This window comes from Sphaerodactylus townsendi, linkage group LG07 (genome assembly GCF_021028975.2).
Source record: "Sphaerodactylus townsendi isolate TG3544 linkage group LG07, MPM_Stown_v2.3, whole genome shotgun sequence".
Taxonomy (NCBI): domain Eukaryota; kingdom Metazoa; phylum Chordata; class Lepidosauria; order Squamata; family Sphaerodactylidae; genus Sphaerodactylus; species Sphaerodactylus townsendi.
This window is the reverse complement of record NC_059431.1, coordinates 20,231,015-20,258,258: the sequence shown is the minus strand read 5'-3', so window position 1 is coordinate 20,258,258 and position 27,244 is coordinate 20,231,015. Positions and strand designations below refer to the sequence as shown.

Sequence of the window (27,244 nt, the reverse complement as noted above, 5' to 3'; positions counted from 1 at the left end):
AGCTAGAGCCAGCGTGGTGTAGTGGTTAAGAGCAGGTGCACTCTAATCTGGAGGACCGGGTTTGATTGCTCGCTTTGCCACTTGAGCTGTGGAGGCTTATCTAGTGAACCAGACTAGCTTGTGCACTCCCACACAAGCCAGCTGGGTGACCTTGGGCTAGTCACAGTTCTTTGGAGCTCTCTCAACCCCACCCATCTCACAGGGTGTTTGTTGTGGGGGGGGGGAGGGAAAGGAGATTGTAAGCCCCTTTGAATTTCCTTACAGGAGAGAAAGGAGGGATATAAATCCATACTCTTCCACTTCTACTTTGCTTGGGGCAACAAAAAGCTCTTGGGCAAACCTTGTTTGGCGTAGGAGGTTAAGAACTCGTGTATCTAATCTGGAGGAACCGGGTTTGATTCCCAGCTCTGCCACCTGAGCTGTGGAGGCTTATCTGGGGAATTCAGATTAGCCTGTACACTCCCACACATGCCAGCTGGGTGACCTTGGGCTAGTCACAGCTTCTCGGAGCTCTCTCAGCCCCACATACCTCACAGGGTGTTTGTTGTGAGGGGGGGAAGGGCAAGGAGATTGTAAGCCCCTTTGAGTCTCCTGCAGGAGAGAAAGGGGGGATATAAATCCAAACTCTTCTTCTTCTTCTTCCCCCCAGAAACTGTTTCTAACTTTGGATTTAACTGAGAGTTAGAGTTCCCCACTATATACAGAATAAGCAAGACAGGCAGCAGCAGGTAATTCTTGGGCAGGGTGATCTTCAAGGTTTACTTGGTCTGCTCCATCTTTAAAAATAGAACTGCCTTCAAGGTTTATAGGCAGATGCCTCAATAAAGTGGAGACGGCAGTGAAGGAAATAGGATCAAGGCAATAAGAGAATAGGTTAGGTTACTGGCAAATTACTTAAATTGAGTCTAGGTAGGTAATTTTTAAAAATTTGCTCAGCTTCACAGTAGCAGATTCACAGTGCCAGTAAAACAAAAAAGCAATGCGGCATGTATTACCGGTATGCGTGCTGGCACAGGCAAGTAACAATTAGAAAAATACCATGTTGTATATTAATACAATTTCATAGTTAGTCACATAGGTAGGAATGGGTCAGTTCTGTTGTCCAAGAGTCCTGAATTAACATTGTGGGCCTCTTCAAGTTTAGTATTAGTATCCACGGATATAGCATCTATTGTAACATATACTGACGCTTCCGTAATAGAAAAACCTTCCACCAAATTAACAAAATGTTACAAATGCCTTCTCCTGAAGGCAGACTCACACCATTAGGCCTTTTTGCCTTGAAGGAATTTTACTGAAACACTGTTTTAGCTGCAATTGGTTTCTTTCTTGTCCCAAGACCTCTTTTTTGGAGTTCTGATCTATACTACTTTGCAGTTTTGGTTTAAATATGGTTATGTATGTTTGTTGTTCAAAACACATTTTATATATGTCAGGCATCATCTCATAATCTTCCTGCTGAATTTTGATGGCAGTTGCCTTTGGATTACCCATCCAAACTTTATCAAATCTTGGGAATGAAGAGTCCCTTGTTGAGATTTGGAATTTTCCCTCCATAAAAGATGGTGAAGTGGACCAGGTCCCCCACTATCTGGATATATCTACAACTATGATAAAGGAATTCCACTTAGCTTCTCACACACCCTGGATGAGGTAGCATCTCTCTTCAGAACCGATCCCTGGCTTCTCCCCCTTCTTTTGCTGTGTGAGCGTATAATTATTAGGGTAACAGGAATGGATCAATTTCCAAGCACCTCCTTCAACAAAGGAACCTTCTAAAGGGACTGAACTCAAATCCCAGAATTCGCCATAATCTAATCCTTAGCAAGGGGATACTGATAACAAAAAGAGACTTGGGCAGTGATGCTGAAAACAATTCAAAGACAGACAATCAAGAAAAACAGCATCTCGTGGTTTTGTTGAAAATCCGAAGGTGTGTACAAATTTTATTTTCTTAACAGACAAGAATTACTACATGGTTTTTTAAATCCCTGATTATCATTCCTCTGTCCCTTTAATCTCCACAGGCCTAACGCGCGCAGCTGCAAACCACTGGTGCTCGGGTGGCAAAGCCATCGCACTCTTCACACAAAAAGGAAGAGCTCTTCAAATCCTCGCCTTAAATTTCCCAACATACAAAATGGTTCACCTGACAATCCCATTTAAAATACAAGACAGTGCAAAAAGTGCAGTACAGCAGCGTCAACCCGCTCCAGGAGAGATAAAAGAGGGCTCTGACCCAGTGAATGTGGCGAGAAGGGAAGGGCTCGGCTAGAACTCTTCTTCGGAGTTTTTGCAACGAGCAGCTTTCAGCTGCAACAGCCTCTCCACAGTTCCTGCCACCGTGCGTTCGCCGTGAACCTTGTTGTCCCTGGTGCGGATATTGACGGTTCCGCTGGCCTTCTCCTTTTCGCCGACAACTGCAAGAGAAAAACACACAGTGAGACACATCGCATTTTCAGGAGTTACTCTTTTCCCCTTTTTTTAAAAAAATAATTTTTTATTGTATCATTTGAATATTCCATTTTATATTAATACTCTTCTTCATTCGTTTTCAAACAATACATTTTCCCCTTTTCCCCCTCCCCCCCTGTATTTTCTTCATAGTTTTATCAAACAAACAGCAGTAAGTTCATTCTTTGTAATCTCTTCTCCCATATCTCCTCACTGACTCCAGCTTCTTTCATCCAGTCCGTATATATCGTCCATATCTTCAAAATTTTGCTGTTTATCTTGCCACAGTTTATTTTTTGTTATTATATCAAAAATGTCCAGTGTCACTTGTTCCCAGATATATTCCAAGTTGTCCATTTTTTCTTTTCTTTCCAGCCAGTCACTCTTTTCCCCCATTAACCAAATAAATGCTTAATATGGAAGAAGCACATAATGATACCAGGCTAATGTGTAAGTAATCTGGGGTACTTTGAACTGAGTGTAGTATTTATCATCACCTTGAATGATAAAGCGTCCTTAATCCAGGAAGGAAACAGAGGAAGAGTTTCTATTTCTATTCCACTTCTCTCAACTGTAACAAGTCTCAAAATGGCTTATAAACTTCTTCCCTTACTCTTGACGTTGCAGGGGAAAAAGAGGACAAGGCCCCTACTATTCGTGCCTTTGAATACTGCATGAATTCATCTTGGGCACAGTCTTTTACATTAAGAACATAAGAACAAGCCAGCTGGATCAGACCAGAGTCCATCTAGTCCAGCTCTCTGCTACTCACAGTGGCCCAACAGGTGCCTTTGGGAGTTCACATGCAGGATGAGAAAGCAATGGCCTTCTGCGGCTGTTGCTCCCGATCACCTGGTGTGTTAAGGCATTCGCAATCTCAGATCAAAGAGGATCAAGATTGGTAGCCATAAATCGACTTCTCCTCCATCAATCTGTCCAAGCCCCTTCAGGTACATCTGAGTAGGCATATAACAGCTTGAGAAATGGGGCAAAATGTTTTAGGGCCTAGATGGAGAACTGGCTGGGGATGCAGTTAATGCAGCAAACAGTTGTCAACCTTTTATAGATAACTGATACAGAAGGATATCTTATCAAACCGCGGAGAATAGCAGCAACTGTCTCTCAGTCACTCTGCTGCTACCAGAGGAGATCTGGGCCAGTTTATTGCTTGTACAGGCAAGGGGACCAAATATTTTTTTTCCTCAGGGGAGGCACTGACATAAAGCGGAGAAGTCTAGCACTCCCACTAATGAGGAAGCCCAGGCAGGCTCCAGAGGGATTGATTTCGTTGCAAACTGGAACACTGATGGCTGCAGTAGAGAAATTTCATCGGTAAGGAATGTGAATAGCCTGTATCTGTAACCCTCAGAGAAGTGCTTTTAAAAAGGGCATCGTCTGGCAACCAAAGTGACATTTTTACCTAAAATAAAGTTGTACTGCGCAAGCTGAGCATTTCTTATTTTCTTGTTCAATGTGCAGCCGGGATCCACATCGACATCCGCCATTAGCCCGACATCATGGAACTGTTGCTTCACCTTGATAAAAGAAACGTCAGTATTTAAGCCCAGAATTTGGGCTGAAATGCCAGCGAAATATTTCAACCTCCCTGCAAGATCTGAGGGGCACCGGGAGGCTACGCTGCTGCACGAGAATATGAAATCAGTCGTACTAACCTAAGAGCTTAATCATGCATTTTGGCAAAAGGTTTGTAGACATCACAAAGGGAGGCAAGAATGAAAATCTCATGACTTGAAGCACAGAAGAAGTTTCAACAATGCAACAGGATTTTGTTGCTTTACATTTTTTGGAATGTGCATATATGCAGGCTTGGATAAACAGTTTCTCACAACTGCCACGCTGAGCACAGATACAAAGAGTCTGAGAATATGAGCTGCATCTTTCCAGAGGCTCTCTTCAAATCCATTCCCTTTGGCGTGGGGGGTGGGTGGATTTAAAGGGACCCACTGGGCTTCCTTTAAGCACCCCCGAATTCATTTGAATGCCCGAATCGCAATTCGGATTCGGGCATTCAATGGATTCGGATCACCTTGCATTCGGGGAGCTTGAATTCGGCCCGAATACAAGCTGAATTTGCCGAATCGGGCCCAAATCGCCAAGCCTAGCTTGCAGCCAATACAGTGCATCGGGCTACTTCACTGCTAGCACAGCTCAAAGGATTTGGCTGCAAAACCGAGATTCTTTTTTGACCCTACCTTTTGTGCATATTCATCGCATGTTGGTCCAACTGGTACCACCATCACTTGCTGAGGAGACAGCCAGAGAGGCCTGGGGCAAGGCAAGAAGCAGAGTGTTAACAGACGCTGCAGTCCTGAACTGCCCTCTGTGCTTAAATCATCCCACTGAGCTTCAAGAGACACCCAGTGGACTTCTGCCATTCTTATTCCTTAGCAAAAAGCCCTACCAGAGACTTAGCAACTGTGATGGGTCCTCCAAAGGCACAAAGTCCCAGCGTGGTGTAGTGGTTAAGAGCAGGTACACTCTAATATGGAGAACCAGGTTTGATTCCCCACTCTGCCACTTGCGCTGTGGAGGCTTCTCTGGTGAACTAGATTAGCTTGTGCACTCCAACACATGCCAGGTGGGTGATCTTGGGCTAGTCACAATTTTTCAGAGATCTCTTAGCCTCACCCACGTCACAGGGTTGTGAGGGGGGGGAGGGAAAGGGGATTGTAAGCCACCTTCAGTCTCCTCACAGGAGAGAAAGGGGAGGGATATAATTCAAAACTTTTCTTCTGCTTTTTCACATTAAAGCTTTTATACATTTTCCCAAACTTTGTGTGCCCTGGCAGCTGCAGCATAGAGATTAACCGAAGAGAGCATCTCTCAGTGCCCAACCAAGCTGGATTCACCTCATTTTCAGCCCTATCGGAATGACATTTTCTATGTTGCCCTAAACACTTCCTTGTTTCTCACAAGGATTTTTCATTTGCTTCTATCTTGTGCTCTCCTACATGGTGTCCTTCTCTAGCGTTAAGACCGTAGAGTGCAAGAAAATAAGGAGAACCAGAGTTAAGCTGTGATTCAAAAGGAAAACGCACAATAATAAAAAGTTCTAGAGATGAAAACTACCACACAAGCATTTTCATGGTGGTCATAACTGCACTGACACTTCAGCCATGAAAGTCCTGGCTTCAGGCTGCAATTGGATTTTTCGTGCGTTTTTTTACTACCTAACTCTTCACTGAGAGAGCTGCAAACCAGAAACAAAAAGATGCACGTAATACCATTTGCCTCCGTAGTTTTCTGTCAATATAGCGATCATCCTCTCTACTGACCCCAAGATCGCACGATGAATAATCACCGGCCTTTTCTTGTCAGCGCCATCGTGACTAGGAAACACAGAGGGGAGAAAAAAGTTAGCAAGAGCAATTCTCACCAGACAAACCTCATCCAAAAAAATAAGAGGTGAAGAATATGGCACGCTTACCTCACATATGTGAGATCAAATCTGATGGGGAGTTGAAAATCTAACTGGATTGTAGCACACTGGTGGTACCGGCCAATGGCATCTTTAATTTGAATGTCAATCTTTATCACGAGGGTGGGGGAAAATGTGGAGGAAACATACAAGTGTTAATAGAGTTATCAACACAATTTTTGGGGCACTGTTAACATCTTAAAGGACTGCCTTTTCCTTTTTAATAAGTAAAAATACCCCCGGAAGACATCAAATACATCATTTTGAGGATAAAAGAATATGGCTGAGTATTTAATTGAATAGCAAACTTGCACCGGCCTGCATTTCAACCCTTGTCATAACATTCAGTGTTGTTTATCACACCTCCTTGTGGTCTGGCCTTTGACAAGCAGCAAATCTGCCTTCCGTGGTTTTGCAGTGAGCGCAATACCACAATGATCTGACAAAGCAACACTGCCTTGGAAAAAGCCACCATCTGCTGTAACATTGCTAAATGCCCTGGATGAGGAATCTCCTCCCTCGCTATCCTCGGTCCCTTCTCTTTCCTGTCACGAAGGCCAGAGTACAAAGACTCGGCAGCGGCCCTTAGTGAGCTGCCAGCAAAAAGACATAACACCGTGCTAAGAGAACAGCAAAACATCCAAGTTTTGCAAGGGACTTGTGACCTCACAGTCTAGCTCAGTGGTGGCGAACCTATGGCACACGTGCCAGAGGGGGCACTCAGAGCCCTCTCTCTGGTAGATCTACCAGACCATGGCCACACAGCCCGGAAAACCCACCACAACCAGTTTTTAAAGATGGTTCAGATTCAGGTATTTAAGGCTTAAGGATTTTTACAGGGTCTAATAGGGTGGTACTTTTCCAAAATACCTTCACACTCAGTCTTGTCTCAGTTAGAATCCCAAATGAAACATATCTCACAAGATCTATTCCTATCTAGCTTATTTAACTGGTTTCCTCTGGACTTCCACCTCAGCGTTGGCCTCTCAACAAACAACCATCAGTTCTCTTGGCAGGGTATAATTTTGCTCTCACAGCTGAGGCTTGTCCCAGTATCATCAGTCTGAATATTCACAATGACTAGAACACGACCTCAGAGAAAATATGTTCAACACAGTTAAGGAACTAAGATGGTAGGAATCAAAATCCAAAAGTTCATCCAGCTTTTCTTGTCAGAGAGATAGCCTCCTCCCTTTGAGTCAGCCAGCCGCTACACCAATCAGAATGCAGGTTAGCACATCCAATCAGGTTGCTTCCCTTGTTCCTAAGAAATTTATTCCCCACTTGGAAATGTAAATAACCTGGCCTTAAACAGACCTGCACTTTTTAGACTCACTTATACTCTGCAGTCCATCACAGCCAGGTATCTCTCTGGACATTTGTCTAGGCTCCCTCAAGTGGTGTTGTCTTCTTCTTTGGAGGTTTTTAAACAGAGGATGGATGAACATATGTCAGGAGTGCTTTGATTGTGTGTTCCTGCATGGCAGGGGATTGGACTGGATGGCCCTTCTGGTCTCTTCCAACTCTATGATTCCATGATTCAAATTTCATGTCTCATTTCACAGTCTTCATAATGCTAGCAAGCCTCTCCACATGGTGCAGAAGCAGCATGAGTCTTTCCTCTCCACCATACGAAGAGGATCACCAAACCAGGAAGGGGATGAGCAAGTTAATTACTAAATAAATGTCTGTTTATACAATGCATAGCACTTGATGAAACAGTCAATTCTGCTATTCTAATCTTGACCCAAATAACTAGTCCCGCCTCCCCAGTGCATCTAGACACCAGAAATTAGCATGTTGTATGAATCATTTGCAACCCAATACTTGCGGCATAACATTTAGTAATTATTGGACAGAAGGGAGGCAGCAATTCACCACCACCACCACCACCACCACCACCCCCCGAGGCAATTTACTAACCTTGGGGCCATAGAAAGCTCCATCTCCAGGGTTCAACTCCCATTTCTCACCAAATTCATTCAAGCTGTTTTCAAGTTGCTAGTACAAAAATGTTTTAAGATATTAGCAATTCTGCTGGGTAAAATACACTTGATACGCAATTTTCTTTTTCTTGCAATGGTTAAATGATTGGATTCAGGATAAATTCAGGCAGAAAACCTGCCAGTTTTATTGCCAGTCGCTTAAATCTAGAAACACGGTCAACTGTGTTTACAAAGTTTGACCACATTTAATTGAAACAGAAATTTAATGCATGATGGGATAGCCTATGTGTCTCGCTCATGTCTGTAAGCACCCCACCCCCAGTGAAATTATAATCATTTGCCTTACTTAAGCCCTAAGTAAGCGGCCCAATGCCAGAATTTGCTCAGCAACTAATTTCTCTAGGTAGAAGACTCAAGCACAGTAAACAGAATCAGAGGTCTTCGATCCGGTTGTCAAACATGCAGTGAAGACTCAATTCGCCCCCCTGTGAGAGCTTATCAAGCCCATGAGCCAGCTGAGGAAACCTACTCCCGATCTGCCCTGGCGAGACACCTCCCCCCCACCCCCGCCGGTGCCAATCGGGGCTGGTGATCTCACTGCAGGCTTGCTAGCTGAAGCAGCCAGACACACACCCTGTGCTGTTTGGGAAGGGGGGGGCTGCTGTGGGATTGCCAGCTCTGGCAGCCCCCCCTCCCAGTGCTGACCTTCAACCCAGTGCCGATGTGGGCAGGAAAACTTGCTGGGAGCTTGACAGATGAGGCAGCTGCTCCGCTCTGCCCCGCAAACCGCCCCCCCGCCACAGCCCAACCAATTCACATTTATATCCTATCTTGATCTCATGACAAACGAGTTCAACACCACCATATTGGATGGTAGTTTCACTGAGCTCTCACCCAGAGAAATCTGAAGGACAGGACATTTTACTTTTAGGAGAAAGAAAATGTGTAATTTGTTCCCTAAACCTGAAACCCGCGAGTCTGAAATTAGACACCCAACCAATTTTCCTATACCTCCCAGACCGGAGACCAATTACCTTTTCAGCCTGATTCCACACTTCAATGTCTCCAAGATACTTTTCCGGACGGGTGGAGAGGTTGAGTTTGAAGGAAAAGCCAAACACGTCGTAGACGGCACGCAGGAACCCCAGACAGTTCTTTATCTCACTTTCGATCTGTACACATAACAGAAACAGTCAAAACCAAGGCATACTGCCCCGGTAGGCCCCTCCGCTCCTCAGAGGAGGACCTACTCATGATCCCTGGCCCAAAAATGATCAGGCTGGCCTCGACGAGGGGCAGGGCCTTTTCAGCCCTGGCCCCTATCTGGTGGAACAGGCTCCCTAGGGAGATCAGGGCCCTGCGGGACTTACAGAGTTTCCGCAGGGCCTGCAAGACAGACCTGTTCCGCCAGGCATTTGGCCAGCCTGGTCAAAAAAAAAAAACATCTACCATGTCATCTAGCCTCCTGTGGGCACAAGGGGGGGAGGGGAGTAGCCAGACGCCATCCACATTTTAAAATGGGTTCTGTTTTTATATAATTGATATTTAAATTATGTTTTAATGTTTGTTTTAACCTGTTGTGAACCGCCCTGAGCCCTCAGGGGGAGGGCGGTATATAAAACTAATAATAAATAAATAAATAAATAATGTTTTCTTCCCAACCATGAAGTCTCTCGCACCTGCTCCATGGTACAGAAGATGTGAGCATCATCCTGCTGAAACCGCCTCACTCTGGTGAGCCCCGTCAGGGTCCCCGACAGCTCGTTACGGTGGAGAACTCCAAAGTCCGCCAGCCGCAGAGGCAGCTCCCGCCAGGATCTTGGCCGGTGATCAAACATGAGGCTGGAGGAAATGAGGTGGGTTCTCAAAAAATTATCCACAAAGGCACTCAGAACTTTCCTAAAAAACTTTTTCAGAGACAGGCTCAGGACCTCAGATCAAGAGGAGCATGGTCCTGTTTACTGGAAGCGTATTGCAGCCTGTTTCATAATAAACAGCTGCCATGCAGTTGCCCAGGTAAGAGATGAGCAAGATGTGGTTTGCCATTGTGGGCCCGCACATAGCAACCCTGGACTTCCTTGGTGGTTTCCCTTCCAAGAACTAACCATGGTTGACCCTGCTTGACCTCTAAAATCTAATGAGGTTGGGCTAGTCTGAGCGAGTCAGGCTTTTTACTGGAAATATATTTCAGTCTGCTTCATAGCTTAACCCAGTTCTATTCTGTATTCTTAACCTTAAGACTCCCAGTGACAACATAAAAATCATCAACGCAACCTCATCCTAAATGGCAATGGGGCAGAATTAAAGAGTGGTTAGCTGCTGAGAGCTCACTTATCTGGTTAGGAGGAAAAAACCCTGACTCATGTATGTACATGCCTGCCCAAGCTCCCTAGTTAAAGAGCTCTCTATCTGATCGACCCAAGCCAAGGAGTTAGGATATATCCCATCTGGTTTTACCATATTGTTATTATAACATTGTCACTTTAGGATATCACAGTAAATGTCCTCCTCTGCTCAGATCTGCTTATTTTGCCATGGCTGCAACTTGACTTACAAATGCTCATGAGATTCAGTGATCACAGATTGAGTGGTTCAAATGACACTTTTAAGAAGTGGGTGTGAATCTCCCAAAATTGGGAGAGGTCAAGGCTGTGAAGACAACAGTGGAGAAGCAGCCCAGCCAGAAAGTTTAGGCAAAAGTCCAGCCAAGCAAAATTTATTTGGAAACAGGAAGAAAATAAGAAATAGCTTAACGGGACCCCGTTGGGAAGACCAATCAGATCATGAAAGAAACTCCATCCCCATTAGGTTAGTTCACAGAGTGGACTTAAATGGGACAGGTAATTTATATATTTGTGTAAAAAGCACATTTATTTTTGGCTCTACTAGAACGTTGGTCTTTCAGTCGTGATTACTGAACACACCATAAGTCTTTGTTGAAACAGGGAAAAAACAAAGTTAAGCTAAAGGCCGGTTCTGGCTTAGGTGATGTTAAGGTCATACCAGTGTCCAGGGCAGTTCATTGGTTTCAGAGCAAAGATCTCTTTTTCCACCTCAAAGGAAAACATGTTGTCACTGTAATGCTGCCAGTGCCCCGAAGTCACCCAGAGCTTGCTGTTGTAGATATTTGGAGAGACAACTTCCTGGAATCCTCGTTTTCGATATTCACTCTGGAAGAGAACTCAAGGTCAGAAGCACACCAGAAGAGATCCTGCGGCTCAAATTCCCACACTTGTATCAAAGTCTACACCACAAGAAAAAAATTATGAACAAAGCACTAACTACTTCCAGGCATTTAGTAAGGTGATTTAACAGATTGCAGATCTATAGCTGCTTTTCAATGCAACTGTAGCACTTGAGAAGGGAACATGGAATTGTAGGTAGAACATTTCGTGTAGAGAGTAATACAGTGGTCATGCTAGGATATCACAGACTCAGGTTTGAATCCCCAGTTGACAGTTGCTGGAGTCTTTAAAACTAACCTACCACACAGGATGGTCACGAGGATACGATGTAGAAGAGAACAATGTAAAAAACACTTTGGGTCCCCACTGAGGAAAAAGGCCACTATAAATGACATGAGGTAAGTTTTCAGGGACACGGTTCCTCACCCAAGTTTCCCAGAGTTCCAGCTTTATGGAAACATACAAACAAACAAATATGCTACTCGAAGCTTATAAGTTAGGAGGTTTCATGGGAAGGTTGAAAGTCTGAGGAACAGAGCAAATTCTAGTGACGTTACCAATGACTTGCGGCACGACTCCCAGAAATCCATATTTATACCTTAGCAAGGAAAAATCAAGCTATTTGCACCTGTCAATGCCTGTGATTATCTCGGGGTGTCACTCTGCTTGAAGAGGTAACCACTCCTTTATCTAGGAGTCTGTGGTACAAGGCGCTGCCAAAAGGTTAGTGATGCATGATTTCTGGAGTCTGGGCATTCTGAGCAGAAACACTGACAGCTTGGCCTAAGGTGCGCTTCTCAGACAGCCGATCCAGTTGAATCATTTGCCACTGCTTTCACTTTCAGCTATGCACTCTTTCTTCCAGCTGACAGGTCATAAATGCGGCAAAACATTATTCGCATTGGTCCGCACAAGAGACACTGATAGACTGGGACAGGAAATATCTTAACAGTAAAATGCCTTTCAGTGCTAGTGCGTCATTGTAGTACAGATCTATGACAACATCATAGCACATGAAAGCATAACTGGCCGTAGCTCACGTAAGCATAACTCTCCGTCAGTCGGCGCTCTCACTTAACAAACTGCGTCAATGAGCTATACAGATACAGGCCTCACAGCATCAAATACATATTAAACTACTGAGTGCATCTTTATTAGTTATGAACCATTAATTATACGCAAGGTTGGAGGTGATCGCTGGCTCTTTGTTTCTACTATTACACTTTGCCACCTACCATCTGAATTTTGTCCCTTTTCAGCGCCAGAAGGGGAGCAGAAGGAATTTATTAAGTCCCTGGTGGACTGGCTGGCAAGCTGTTGCATGGAAGCGTTATTTTAGAAATACACAGGTGAGCTGCAGGTCAGAAAGCACTCACATGGGAAAGCTATTTGGGTGAGCTGGAAGCTCCATGAGAGGGATGGAAATGCAACTGAATGGGATTTGTGTAACTTTGCCAGCACGGCCATTCAAGCAGAAGACACTGAGCAGCCAATCCAACAGCTGCATTCCAGGCAATTCCTCCTGTAACAATTACTGTGTTTCCCCAAAAATAAGACAGAGTCTTATATTAATTTTTGCACCAAAAGATGCATTAGGGCTTATTTTCAGGGTAGGGCTTATTTTGGGGGAAATACGGTACCCTCACAATTCATTAAGGCAGGCTCTCCTTCACAGTAATGAAAAGGGTCACATTAGATGCTACGAAGCAAAGCCCTGGAATTGTAAAAAAGAGGTTTTCCTTACCCTGATGAATTCTATCAGCGTGTTATAGATGTAGGCCCCTTTTGGTAAGAAAAAGCAGCTACCAGGACTGAGTTCATGGAAGAAATATAGTTCTTGATCCTGTTGGGGGGGAAAATAAACACCCTGACTTTTCCAGCATCATGATAGACCCAGAAGGTCTCCTTCCTATAGCACCAACGCAACTATCTCACGTATGCGGTTCTTCGCTAACAGTTTTCTCAGCTCACCCTAAAAAAGTAGGATACAATCACTCCTAATTTGGAATCTCCCTTTAATCTCCTGTGAGTGCAATTCATGTGCCCACAAATCATGTGATCTCAGTCACAGAACAGGAAGAAGAGGTGCTAGTTATGACTTCACAGGGGGAGGGGCTATCTGCACCCAAAGTATGTAGTGAGAACTGCAGAACTGATTGGCTGGGCTGCCCAAGACAGGATAAGCCAAATGGCTGTAGGGCAGGGCTGCTGGCCCAAAGGCTTTTTTATTCACATGTACTAGAGAAGTCAAAAGTCTCACCCGTCCAATTTTTCTGTGGTCTCGGTTCTTTGCTTCCTCTTGGAACTTCTCCCATTCTTTCAGCATTTTCGCATCTGGGAATGAAATCCCATAAATCCTCTGCAAGGTTTCCATATCGGATTTTCCCTCCCAATACGTAGAGGAATTCTGGTCACGTGAAAGAAAACATTCTTTTAAATCCCGTATTTGTTGGATTTTACAGATAAACATTCACCCCAGGTAATTGGGCAGTATTTTTGTGGAGGGGAATATTCATTAGGTCATGCAGAAAAATCTAACTATCAATTTAGCCCCCAAGTAAACACAGCAACGAAAATTATGCATGTTATTAGGAGGTAGGCCCCTTCTTTGTTTATGAGCTTCACAAATAACAAGCAAAATATATCACACACAAAAATGAAGGGGCTCAAATCTTTACTGAAATCGATGGAATTCAGAATTGAATGCAAGAGTCACTTTGGCTAATGCACACTTCTTAATTTGTGGGTGAAAACAGCTGGAATACACAGGCACCTTTGTAAAAAAACTCCTGCTCCTTACTCTTACATGAACTTCCTTCCAATAAGGAGTCCCAGATATTGCTTTAACATTTTTCAACAGCTACCATCACATACTACACAAACGTAAATATGCAGTATTTTTTAAAAAAACCATACAGTCTCTCCACGCACGCTACGTAGGATAAGAATTAATCAAAGAGCTCTCACATGGGCTTGACTGCAGTATAAGTCTCTCGGTGAAACAAGTTTAAAATAATCAGGTTTTATGACCCTAATGTATCTCCAGAACACCCCACTGCAGAAAACTTGGTCCAACATATGTTCAGATACATGCGCCTTTGATAAAACATTTGTATGGCAGAGCTTCATTTCTTACCTTATGTACTTTCATTGCCTTTATTTTACCAGTATGTCTCACATGAGGGCCCCGGCAGAGATCAATCAAAGGACCACACCTGAAACACAAGGATAATCATCAGACTCTAAATTCTACACATAACACAATACACCAAATTTGGAGTGTGAGTGAATGCAAGCGCGCATGAGGGTTACCTGTACACAGTAGTAGTTGGAGTGTTGACTTTTTCATTCAGGATCCGACACTTGAATTTATTGTACTTTGGAAAAGATAAAGAGCGCAAGTTAATTCTAGGTCGCTTTAACATAACTGTCTTCTCATGTACCTACAACCCCTTGCTACAGAAGACGCAAGAAAACATTAGTATGGAAAAAAGCATCATGCAAAATTGTTCTCTATCCTACATCAGAGACAAACTACCGAAAGGCTGGCTGGAGAGAGAAACAGCATTTGGTTTCATCACAGCACAAATCTTCAGCTTCAGCTGAAATGTGCATCACAGTTGATTTAGGTATAGTGGAAGCAGGGTGTCCACAGGCCCTGGGACCCTTCCAGACAGGCTGAGTTACACAGGAATCCCACCCGAATCATGACACAAGGAGCAAAAATTGGCTTTCACAAACTAAGAAACTGTGATATTAGCAGACTAGTCCATGGCAGAAAGAGTTTCAATGACAAAGAATCTGCAGCACAACTCTCCTGTTCCATCTTGCAGTATCCTAGTGAAAGTGGTTCTTGTTTTCGAGCACTGACACTGAGGTATTTAGCTCTGAAATAAGATACATTTGGCTTGGAAGGGAGATGTGAAGCTCAGCGGAACAGAACACAGTTTGAATCGCGGGATCCCACAGCCTGTCTGCAGCATCTCCAGTTAAGGGCTGTCAGATAACACCGCAAGGGCAAAAACCATCAAACTGATGTCCCCTAATGGTCAAGGATGCCAAAACTGGCCTGGGTAGACAGGATTAACATATCAAGAAATCCGTAGAGTGAATTACTGTAACTTGTCATGCCTATGACAACTAGGCTATGTGGCGATTGCAGGTCACATCAGAACCTACCTTAAACATCTCAAGCAAAGTTTCCTTTCTAACTTCTAGTCGCTCAAATAGCTGCTTCTCCTTCATTATTTTCTTGCACAGTGTCTCCAAAGCAGGGAAATCATTGCTAGAGACACACCTAAAGCAGATGGAGAAAATTAGCAGAGTCTATAGAAGTAACGTTGGAGCTCTGCTTTATTTCTGGAGCCTCCACATCTTTGGGACCGCCCCTCCCCATACATCCCATAAAGAGCTTAACGCTCTGCTAACAACAGTTTACTGTCCTCCAGGCAAAGAGGCAACAGCGAATAGATACTGACCTAGAGTATTTAATAATTTGCACTATACTCTGCTTCACTGAAACATAAAACCAGAATTGTATATTAATCCACCGCATGCTGGACCTTCTTTGTTCTAGGATGCTCCGTTTCGGTCCTGATGCCTACCTAGTTCTGTCCCCAAGGCATTAGGACTCTAGCGGAGCATTCTAGAACAGAGGAGGCCCAGGAAAAGGTGGATTAATAAACAATTCCGGTTTTATCTTTTGGTGAGACTGAGTATAGTAAAATCACTCAGCAATAAGGATGACAGTCTAAGATTTAAGTCTTATTCATACGATGTTTCAGGGGAACATCTTCACGTCAGTTCGACTAGGCTGTAAATGGGACAACCGAAGCGCCGTAAATTAAAAAGCAAACCGAAAGAAGCCAGCCCTTACCCATCGTCAAGGAACATGTCATAATAGAAACCATTCTCAATGGGCGGGCCGTAACACAAACAGCCGCCATATATTCTCTCCATGGCTTCACCCATTATGTGGGCGCTGGAATGCCAGTACACCTAACAACAGACAAGACAAGAGAGCAGATTAATACATCTTGTGTGCAATCTTGTATTCCAGAGCACTGTGGTCCAAAACTTCTAAAGCTTGTATTGTGCTGTTAACAGCATAGTCCCACGCGGAGTTACTACTATCTAGGCCAGTGATGGCGAACCTTTGGCACTCCAGATGTTATGGACTACAATTCCCATCAGCCCCTACAATTGGCCATGTTGGCAGGGGCTGATGGGAATTGTAGTCCATAACATCTGGAGTGCCAAAGGTTCGCCACCACGGATCTAGGCCATAGGTGTCAAACTCGCGGCCCTCCAGATGTTATGGACGATGTTATGGATGATGGGGACTGTAGTCCATAACATCTGGAGGGCCGCGAGTTTGACACCTGCGATCTAGGCTCACTGATTACAGTATACTTTGATTGAAGAAGAACTGAGCAGGACTGCACTGTAAAAATAGCTGTCATCCAGCTCTTAACTCCCACCTTTAGGGGAAAACAGCTTTAAAGAAGCAAAACTGCTCTGCAGAACAGACGTGGTTTTTTCTCCTGCTTACAAATGTTTTATCAAATTAAACGTTGTTACATTCAAAAGGAACAGCTGTGACTGGGTTCTCACACAGGTTCAAACTACTGCCGGGGTACAGCTTGCTAAAGACATATCCTGATCCATCTCTAAGACAAAGATTAATGTAGAATGCAAAATACTATAGGTTCTTGATTTTAAGTGCTCATTTCCTCAAAATGCACTCAGTTACTACCAATAGCAAACTCGCCTGAGTTTGGTTATTTTAAAGTTCTGCTTCCAGACAAGTTAAGTGTCGATAGACTGTCTCGATAAGTATGAGAGGCTGGCAGATTACCGCTTGCGCATCTTCGTCGTCAAATTTGAGAAGTTCCAAGGTGCAGTCTCCCTCCAAAGGGCGATCTAGATCCCAAACCACTTTGTTCACTCGAGCAATGACAGTGTTGTCAGCCAAACCTTGACTAAAAACACAAAACCCAAAGTTACATAAGCCTTCAATACACAGTAAAAAAAAAAACATGGCTTGTAATTTGCACCTTAATTACAACTGATGGTATTTCATCAATGCTTATTTGTAGACCTGCTGCTAAATTCTTATTTTCAGTATCCCAAGTGCAGCCACCAGTTTGTAAAATACCATCTTGTCACTCCCAGGATTACTTTCAGTACAATCCGAAGCAACACCATGCCCTTCTGAATACACTGAAGTCAGTGGGTTTAAGAAGGGGTAACTCTGCTTATACCTTTATCCCCCAAAAGAGATAACAAAAAGATATCAGGAGACATGTGAATTAATCCTCCACATCTTCCTGGACCACTTTTGTGGTGGGACGCTCCGTCGGGGTCCTAGTGCCTGCCTGCCCGCTTCCCTTCCGGTTCTCATTCACCTTTAAAAAATCTTAATTAGGTAAGCAGCGGCTTGGTCAAAACTACTGTTGTCTGCACTGCTAAACACAGAACTTTGATAAAAGAGCATTTATATTGCCTCGGATGGTTATCAGCAAGACTTGAATTTTTCTACAGTTGCGCCCACCATTTTGTTTCCTGTGGCAGAATGGAGCCCACTGAACGGGAAAGAAAATGGCAGGTGCAACTGTAGAAAAATACAAGTTGTGCTGATAGCCATCCAAGGCAACATAAATGCTCTTTTATCAAAGTTCTATGTTTAACAGTACAGAAAATGGTTTTGATGAAGCCGGTGCTTAAATACGATTCTTTAAAGGTAAAAGAGCATCTGGCCTTCTTTTAAATGCGGAAACATGCACGTTTAACTTCCACCAAAAAAAAGGCATGACCACATTTAGATCTTTTAGTGGAAACAGAGATAGAAGGAGCTCTGTGGTGCAGAGTGGTAAGCTGCAGCGCTGCAGTCAAAACTCTGCTCATCTCCCCGAGTTTGATCCTGGTGGAAGTCTGTTTCAGGCAGCCGGCTCAAGGTTACCTCCTTCTGAGGTCAGTAAAACAAGTACCCAGGTTGCTGGGGGTAAAGTATCAATGACTAGGGAAGGCAATGGCAAAAAACCCTCTAAACACAGTCTGCCTAGTAAACACTGTAATGCAACATCACCTCATGGGTCAATAATGACCCAGTGCTTGCATAAGGGACTACTTTACCCTTAACTCTACTTAGGATGGCAGTGCTGCAGTCATAAATGTAATCATTTCTGAAGACTAAAGTAGCCCCTATCTGCATTAAGTGACTTTCTCGTCCCAAACTTCAAAGCACAGAATTTTATATTAACTAAACACAAATTTCTTCTCAAACTATTACCACCTAAATTATTATCCACCCCCAAGATCCCCAATTTCCTTCCCTTTACCAGCCCCAGCATTCCTTCTTCCACTCCCTCTGCCACCCCATACCCTGCCTCTAGTTTTCTCCAATCCATTGTCTCTTCCATTGCACAGGAGGTGTAGATAATGGAGAGGAAGCTCCAGGGACTAGGACCAGGAGTAATGGGTTCAAGGTGAAGGAAAAGAGATTCCACCTAAACATCAGGAAAAACTTCCTGTCAGGACTGGTCGACAGCGGAATGCACTACCTGGAAGTGTGGTGGAGTCTCCTTCTTTGGAGGTTTTTAAAGAGAGGCTGGATGGCCATCTGTCAGGAGTGCTTTGTTTATGTGTTCCTGCATTGCAGGGGGTTGGACTAGATGGCCCTTGGGGTCTCTTCCAACTCTATGATTCTAGCTGACCCCCATCCTCTTCCCATTCCTCTCCCACTTCCTCCACTATCCCAAACCCATAGCTTCTGCCCGTCAGGCCAATCCCACGGAGTCAGTCCACTGGAGCCTTTCTGATTTAAATGGCACTTTAAGAAAGACTCTTCGAAAACCATCCTGAAGATGATTTTAGGCTGAGATTCCCAACCCGCTGCTATCCTTTATTGTGTTTTACTGCAATTAATGAAATATTAACTGATTAATATAACTAATTAAATATATAACTAATTGAACATTAACTAATTAAGTTAATTTATTATAATCTTTGATCTGAGATTGCAAATGCCTTAACAGACCAGGTGATCGGGAGCAACAGCCGCAGAAGGCCATTGCTTTCACATCCTGCATGTGAGCTCTCAAAGGCACCTGGTGGGCCACTGCGAGTAGCAGAGAGATGGACTAGATGGACTCTGGTCTGATCCAGCTGGCTTGTTCTGTTCTTATGTTCTTATAATTGTATATATTAAATGCCTTAATCACAGAAAGTTATCAAATTTAATAAAATAAAAGTAAATTTAAAAATAGGCGCATCAAACTGCACAAAGCTACAAATCGCATGAGTATAGCCCCTTTATAGGTTTCTTTAAGTGATTTTTGAAGCCGTGCTAAAATTCACGATGCCATTAAAGTTTTAAAAAGCAGGAGCTCTACAAGGAATGGTACAAGAGTGGCTCCATCCGGGTTCCCTCCCCAATCTGTGGAAGAGTTCTCAAAGAGAACGCTCACCTGATTCCACATGCAATTTGGTACGGTGTCGTCTTCCAGGACGCAGCATCAACACTCTTGCCATCAGGTAAAGTAACTTTAATGGGACGGCTTTCTTTCGCAGCTCGTTCCGCCAGAAGCAAGTCATGTTCTGCTTTCAGTTTGTGGTACATCGCTAGGCGCTCATTAATATATTCAGGCCATGGGTTCAGCTGCAGGCAAACAAGAACAGTAAAGGGAAAAGAACCGTGCAGTCCAGATCCTACTATTTCCAGAACCTTTACTTGTAAGAAGTGGTGGGATCCAAAAATTTTAGTAACAGGTTCCCATGGTGGTGGGATTCAAACTGTGGCGTAGTGCCAATGGGGCTGGGCTGGGCATGACGGAGGCATGGCCGGGCATTCCGGGGGCGGGGCATTCCTGGGAGGGGCTGTGGCAAGGATGCAGCCACTGCGCCGGTCCATGGGCGGGAAATGAATGCACGCAGGCCCAGGCTGCCACGCACCTCCTGCTAGACTGCTTCAAGTTCTGCGCGCTACTGCTGAGAGGAGGGACGTAACTAAGGCAAAAATCACATGGCAAAATCACCAATTAGTAACCCCCTCTCGGCACACACAAATAATCAGTAACCTACTCTCGGGAACCTGTGAGAACCTGCTGGATCCCACCTCTGCTTGTAAGTTTCATTTATGTATGACAGGTGAACTGTAAAAAATGTAAATGAATGAATGCAAATAATTTAAATGTAAATAATTCCAAGTACATATTCCTTTTTCCGTTCAATAGGCACTTACCTCAGTGCAGCCACAATCAGCAGCTACTTCCTTGTTTTTCTTCTTCTCCGCTTCCCTTTTCTTCCCTTCCCCAGCACCGATCTAAAAGATTAAAAGCAATCCTGTTGGTTTAGTGTCAGCAAGGAGACAGACCATACTGCATCCAGAAACTTTAAGAACTCTGCGCAAAACTCAAGAGTGCTGATGTGCATCAGAGAGATCTGGGTACACAGTCCTAACAGGCCTGCTGGATAACTTTGGGCACGTCATTACCACTAAGCTTGACCTACACCACACAGCTGTTGTTGGACAAAGGATGAGACTGCAAGAATCCAGACCATCAGAGGTTTTTGGAAAGCTCACGACAACAGAAAGGGGAACGCAAATGCCTTCTTACTTGTTAGTAGTATCCGGGGGTCATAAATGAACTGGTCCACAGAGGTTATGCTGCCTATGTACACAAAGACTGCATCACACCGCCATTGCTAATTCTATTCTGTCTGTTTATTAAAGCTCCAGACCCTCTATAACAGATTTCTTGGAGAAGTTCACAGCACACATTTAAATCAATTAAAACATCTGATAATAGAAAAATAAGTAACACCAGGCAGGACTTAAGGAAGATAATTCTGTAGATTTCTATTTCAATTAACAGTTACCTGAAATTAAAGTTTCACCTGGAATATGAAGTCAACAAGAAAGATTGCCAGATGAACTTCACTAGGGCAGGAAAGCTGAAGAACAGCTTTGGCAGACCGGGCCTCTTAACTATTCCCATCTATGCTATCCCAAAGCTCCTTAGATGAATACAAAAGTGCTAATTAAATACCTAAGTAACTAAAAATTATTTTCTTCTGCCCCATTTTTCGCCCAAAGCAGTCTTACTTCATTTTCCCCTGGGAGGAGGAATTAGATTGAGAGTGTGTGAATGTCCCAAAGTCACCTAGCAAGAAGAGTTTGGATTTATACCCCGTCTTTCTCTCCTGTGAGGAGTCTCAACATGGCTTACAAACTGCTTCTCTTCCTCTCCCCGAGACAGACGCCTTGTGAGGTAGGTGGAACTGAGAGATTTCTGAGAGAACTGTGACTAGCCCAAGGTCACCCAGCAGGCTACATTTGGCGGACAGGGAAAACAAATCTAGTTCACTAAATAAGAGTCCGCCACTCATGTGGAAGGGTGGAGAATCAAACCCGGTTCTCCAGTTTAGAGTCCACCACTCCTAATCCCTGGCTGGCTCTCTTCAAGTCAGCATGGGAATGTGATTGCGAGTCTGCTAGATCCTAGGTTAACATTCTAATCACTATCCCAAACTGGCTGGAAAGTAAAACAGCATTGACATGGTAATGGTATGGGAAACCAAAGCTGACTCACACAAGAAAAGGCAAAAATTGGGTGGGGAAGCAGTGACTAAAAGAAAATATCATCTAATGAAAGTATCTGCCCAGCTGTTAAATCCATGCTGGATTCCCAAAGACAATTTTAAAGATGCGCTCTTAAAAGATGCATTTGGCTGGAGAGAGAGAAAGCAAAGGCTACAAGAGGGCACTGCCCTACCCACAGGGATTTCCCAGTCCGATTTCCTTCACTTTCAACTTCCAGTAAAGACGAAGAAAAAGAAAGCATACACAGCTCTCTCACTTTCCTGTCATCTTAGAAAGATGAAAACCTTCTCGGGCCACTATTATTAATGCACACCAAGAGGGTCAGAATGTATCTCCTGCCTTAAACCTTACAACTGCCCTATAAATTAGGCCGGCATTATTATTTTAATAGTGTAGGTGCAGGGGTGTGTGGGAGAGACAAAAAGGTTTGCCAAAAGCCCCCTACTGAATTTTGTCAAATGTAAGATATGAATCAGGCAGTTGCTGATTGCTGGTTTTTCTGTGACACTTGCACTGCAAACAAATTGCTTCTGAATCTGGTCTTTTCCCCTCTCCCCCTAAGACAGTAGCGTATATTTCACATCCAAAACTACAGCCTCTCCTCAGTTTCCTGCAGCTAAGACTACAATACCTGGACTTCCACTCCAGGGTGCAAGCCTGTGTGTAGGAGGTTAAGAGCTCATGTATCTAATCTGGAGGAACCGGGTTTGATTCCCAGCTCTGCCGCCTGAGCTGTGGAGGCTTCTCTGGGGAATTCAGATTAGCCTGTGCACTCCCACACATGCCAGCTGGGTGACCCTGGGCTAGTCACAGCTTCTCGGAGCTCTCTCAGCCCCACCCACCTCACAGGGTGTTTGTTGTGAGGGGGGAAGGGCAAGGAGATTGTCAGCCCCTTTGAGTCTCCTGCAGGAGAGAAAGGGGGATATAAATCCAAACTCTTGTTCTTCTTCTCAAAATTAAGTGCCATTTGTTCAACAAGGCTTACTCCCTGGTAAACACATATACCCACTGCAACTGTACAGTTCAATCCTATGCAAAACTACTCCAGCCTAAAATTTCAGTGGGGTAACTCTGCCCAGGGCGACACTGCCAGAAAGACACGTGGCATTAAGCATTAATGGATATGCCCACTATATTAACTATTGGGTATGAGACTGAGCCAGGTGGAAACCCACGCGCAAGTTTGCCTGCTCACCTGGCCTACCTTGCAAGGTTGTCGTGAGATTACAGTAAACGCAGGACCAAAAAGGACTAATGCATTTTATTACCAGTGGGCCATTCAGCAAGAGACCCACCCTAACCACGAAGAATTTACCGGAGGAAGAGGAGCTTCGGTCGGCCTCCCAGTAAGGGAACCGGGCCGGGGCCTTACCTGCGCCTCCGTCGCCTCCATCCTCCCCGCCTTTAAGGTCAGCCGGATCCGTTTCGCCCCGTCCGGCGACGGCGTGCCACTGACAGCGCGAGCGCCCGGCGCCACCAGAAAGCTGCCGCGGCTGCGGCCAATGCGCAGGCGCAAGCGGCTGATGCAAGGCGTCGCCAACGTTGCTCCCGACTTGGACGCGGCCATAGAGTTTGGGAGGCTAGAGCGGTAGCACAGAGAAAGAGACGCGCTGGGCGAGCTGGCTGGGCGACTTTATGTTGCAGAGACGGGATGAGTGAAAACCAATCGTAGCGCGCGGGGTGTTCGCGGTTGACCAATGACTTTCGACCGGGGGCGGGGGCATGGAGAAATCTGCTTTTTTTTTTTAATTTGGTGGTGCATATCTTTTGCTAGAAATTCAAAATAACCAAGATAAATTAAAGATAACCAAGAACAAGAAAGGGCTCTGTGTGTTTGTGTATGTTCTCATTGCCAGAACCTGGAGACAAAAAAAGGGCGGTTTCCTTTAATGGAGGTTAATAGGGAAGTAATTGGCCCAGGTGATGCCATTTACCTCCATGCCACGAAAAGCCTCATTTGCCCTTCTCAACACATTAAAGGAGTAGGGTTGCCCCTCCAGAGTTGTTGGCAACCCTAGAGGGTGTGTGTTGTCCACTATGCCAATGGTTCCCAATCTTCTTGGTGTGGTGACCCACAAGTCTAGAGTTACTTAATGCAATGACTTATCTAAGGCTGACTTAGGTTCTTTGTGCCCTGGGCATCTCGTTCAGCGATCCATGTTCTACAATAGCAAGCGAGATTTTTGAGAGACCAGAAAATTGGTTGTTGTCGGTTTTCTGGGCTGTGTGGCCGTGGTCTGGTAGATCTTGTTCCTAATGTTTCGCCTGCATCTGTGACTGGCTGAGATTGCAAATGCCTTAACAGTCCAGGTGCTCGGGAGCAACAGCCGCAGAAGGCCATTGCTTTCACCTCCTGCATGTGAGCTCCCAATGGCACCTGGTGGGCCACTGCGAGTAGCAGAGAGCTGGACTAGATGGACTCTGGTCTGATCCAGCTGGCTTGTTCTTATGTTCTTACACTGTGTCTAGATTTTAGAAGAAGAAGAAGAGTTTGGATTTATATCCCCCCTTTCTCTCCTGTAGGAGACTCAAAGGGGCTTACAATCTCCCTTTCCCCCTCACAACAAACACCCTGTGAGGTGGGTGCGGCTGAGAGAGCTCCAAAAAGCTGTGACTAGCCCAAGGTGGGAGCACACAGGCTAACTTGAATTCCCCTGGTAAGCCTCCACAGCTCAGGTGGCAGAGCGGGGAATCAAACCTGGTTCCTCCAGATTAGAATGCACCTGCTCTTAACCACGACGCCACTGCTGCTCCTTGAATACACCCTCTCCTTCACCACCCTCTCCTTTCCTATTACACTCTCTAATTCCTCCTAGGATTATCACTCCTTCTAGCGACCATTACAACACATTTTATTTGATCAGCGGGTATATTACAGGATCAGATCTTGGTTCCCAAGATACAAAAGGGCTGGGGGAAGGGCAAGGGACCCACTTCCAGAAATTTTGTGACCCATTTTTGAGTCCTGACCTACAGGCTGGGAATCACTGCACTATATTATATTTTAAGCACTACTCAGTCCTAATTTCAGGTACAAAAAGTGGTTTACTTGTAAGCAAGGCTTGTGATTATCAGTGGGTCTTATTCAGAGGTGGGATCCAGCAGGTTCTCACAGGTTCCCGAGAGTAGGTTACTAATTATTTGTGTGTGCCGAGAGGGGGTTACTAATAGGTGATTTTGCCATGTGATTTTTGCCTTAGTTACGTCCCTCTTCTCAGCAGTAGCATGCAGAACTTGAAGCAGTCTAGCAGGAGGTGTTCTGGCGTGCGTGGCCCAAAGACTGGCACAGCGGCTGCGTCCTTGCCACAGCCCCGCCCAGGAATGCCCGGCCACGCCCACGTCGTGCCCCACCCAGCCCCATTGGTGCTACGCCACAGTTTAAATCCCACCACCATGGGAACCTGGTACTAAAATTTTTGGATCCCACCACTGGTCTTATTCCTAGGTCACAGTGCATAGGACTCTGCAACCTTAAATGCTCCTGGCGGCAGTGGATGCTGACATATAGTATAGCTTTTCCCCCAAATTACCCTCCCTTTCTCTATACTAGTTTGCAACATGAAAACAATCCTGGGTTACATAGGAAGGTTGTTGAAAACACATATATTAGCCTATTGTCACCACTTCTTGAATTGGAGAAAAATGATCTTCAAATGGGTCTTTGCTGGAGAATGGGGCTGTTTTTCCTCCAGCTGCTGCATAACATTGCAACTTTTATGTATTGTCGAAGGCTCTCACAGCCGGAATCACTAGGGTGTACTACCATCAGATCCTCTTTAGATGCCAGCCACAGATGCAGGCGAGACATCAGGAGAAAATGATACTGAAACACGGCCATATAACCCAGAAAACCCTGTTGCAACTTTTGCTTCCATTTACTTAATGAATCATCTAAAATTAATCTCCAGTTTTGCTAATATAAGGACTATCATCTTTCAATTTTGTGTGTTATCTTACAAAGAATCTGTTTTGTTCCAGTTGGTGCTAGGGAAGATATCTGATTAACTATCGATTTTAGGCACCAAGTAAGTTGTTATTAATGTCTTTTATCCTGTAGACTTTTTACACCCCAAACCTTCATTTTTTTTCCTTAAGTGTAACTCAAACAGTATGATAGCTTTTGTTCTAGCTTTTTAAATTGTCCTGTAATAAATAATCCTTGCAAACTCTGCGTGTGTGTTTACCTGTGTAAAACAAGCCTTCATTGTGCATAACTGGGAATATTGATGCATATTCTCCATCTGCATAGGAAGATAGGATTTCACCTTCATTTTTGTTCCTTTGTTCATAGTGTTTCATTTGATGTGCATATGAGCATACTTCAGAGATTGTGGGCAGCTGTATTGTTCCACAGAAAAATCCAGTCATCTTCTGCCCTTATTAGGCCAATTAACCAAAATATCACAAATGAGCTCACAAATTTCCAAATTCTCCAGAACTCCTTATCAGTTTGGGTGACTAATACTTGGTGGCGGCCAAGAAAGCCAAGGCAATTCTGGGCTGTATCAATAAAAGTATAGTGCCTAGTAAAAGGTCCTGAATCCATGCCCTACAAGGAAGGACTTAAGGAGCTGGGTATGTTTAGTTTGGTGAAGAGAAGGTGAAGAGATGACATGATAGCCATGTTTAGATATTTGAAGGGATGTCATGTTGGTGAGGGAGCAAGCTTGTTTTCTGCTGCTCCAGAGACTAGAACCAGGAGTAATGGGCTCAAGGTGAAGGAAAAGAGATTCCACCTAAACATCAGGAAAAACTTCCTGACAGTAAGGGCTGTTCGACAGTAGAATGCGCTACCTCAGAGTGTGGTGGAGTCTCCTTTGGAGGTTTTTAAAGAGAGGCTGGATGAACATATGTCGGGAGTGCTTTGATTGCGTGTTCCTGCATGGCAGGATGTTGGACTTGATGGCCCTTGGGGTCTCTTCCAATTTTGTGATTCTATGAAAAGTGGACTGTTGGGAAACATGCTTTCTAACTGTTCTGACAGTTTTAAAATATATTGTTAGTGTATACGCACACTAATCTTGAAATGTGAAAAAATGTTTCAAACACCACTAAAAATAATGAAAGTAGATTAATGAGTTATAGAAACGTATCTGGAAATATTAAAGACATGTTAATATTAAAGAACACACACTCAGTCTGTTGGCAAAAACACACACATGTCAAAAAGAAAAAACTGAAATACCTCATGAAAATTGAAAGAATTTATGTCATTGCAGCTATAAGGAACATAAAGCTGTTCTTAAGAGGAAAACTCCAGCCACAGAATTCTTCAGTTTGGAAGAATAAAATCCCCAAACAAAACCACCTGCCATAGATTACCAAGGAGTGAATGTTGGGTCCCCATTGAGGAGAAACATGGGGTATGAATTAAGAAAATTAATAGATTTTTACCATCCAACCTCATGAAAAATGCCTTGCCAGTTGGTAGATACAGTTGGTAAAATCATCCTGTTGAGAATGCATGGTAGAAAAATGGTATATCCCCATGTGATGACCATGCAGCTACGAGGCAGAAAACCTTGCAATGAGAAAAACTGGCTGTCTGAATTCACCATCTGCAAAGGTTTCACTATAATATGTATTCCTTCAAAATGTAATAAATTGTTAAATCATC

At 44.2% G+C, this 27,244-nt stretch overlaps 1 protein-coding gene across 1 annotated transcript; it reads right to left on the bottom strand.

The window, feature by feature from the left end:
* Nucleotides 1-1,914: 1,914 nt before the first annotated feature.
* On the bottom strand, nucleotides 1,915-23,167 carry TARS1 (threonyl-tRNA synthetase 1). Its single transcript, XM_048503906.1, has 19 exons — nucleotides 23,000-23,167; nucleotides 20,266-20,346; nucleotides 19,493-19,683; nucleotides 16,882-17,005; nucleotides 15,901-16,022; nucleotides 15,204-15,321; nucleotides 14,337-14,401; nucleotides 14,161-14,239; nucleotides 13,285-13,431; nucleotides 12,769-12,867; nucleotides 10,843-11,009; nucleotides 9,519-9,681; nucleotides 8,874-9,011; nucleotides 7,817-7,894; nucleotides 5,903-6,003; nucleotides 5,700-5,804; nucleotides 4,668-4,740; nucleotides 3,875-3,989; nucleotides 1,915-2,420 (listed from the first exon to the last, which is right to left on the bottom strand). The coding sequence occupies exons 1-19, from the start codon at nucleotides 23,018-23,020 to the stop codon at nucleotides 2,272-2,274; spliced, it is 2,136 nt and encodes a 711-aa protein (XP_048359863.1). The 5' UTR covers nucleotides 23,021-23,167; the 3' UTR covers nucleotides 1,915-2,271.
* Nucleotides 23,168-27,244: the final 4,077 nt, after the last annotated feature.

Excerpts from the sequence above, each read along its gene's own strand:
- TARS1 (XM_048503906.1), bottom strand. The coding sequence starts at position 23,020 with ATGGAGGCGACGGAGGCGCAG. Across the intron at positions 14,402-15,203 it reads CTTTGCTTGAGATGTTTAAG|TACAATAAATTCAAGTGTCG; the intron begins GTAGGTTCTGAT and ends TCTTTTCCAAAG. Across the intron at positions 5,805-5,902 it reads TTTGATCTCACATATGTGAG|TCACGATGGCGCTGACAAGA; the intron begins GTAAGCGTGCCA and ends TGTGTTTCCTAG.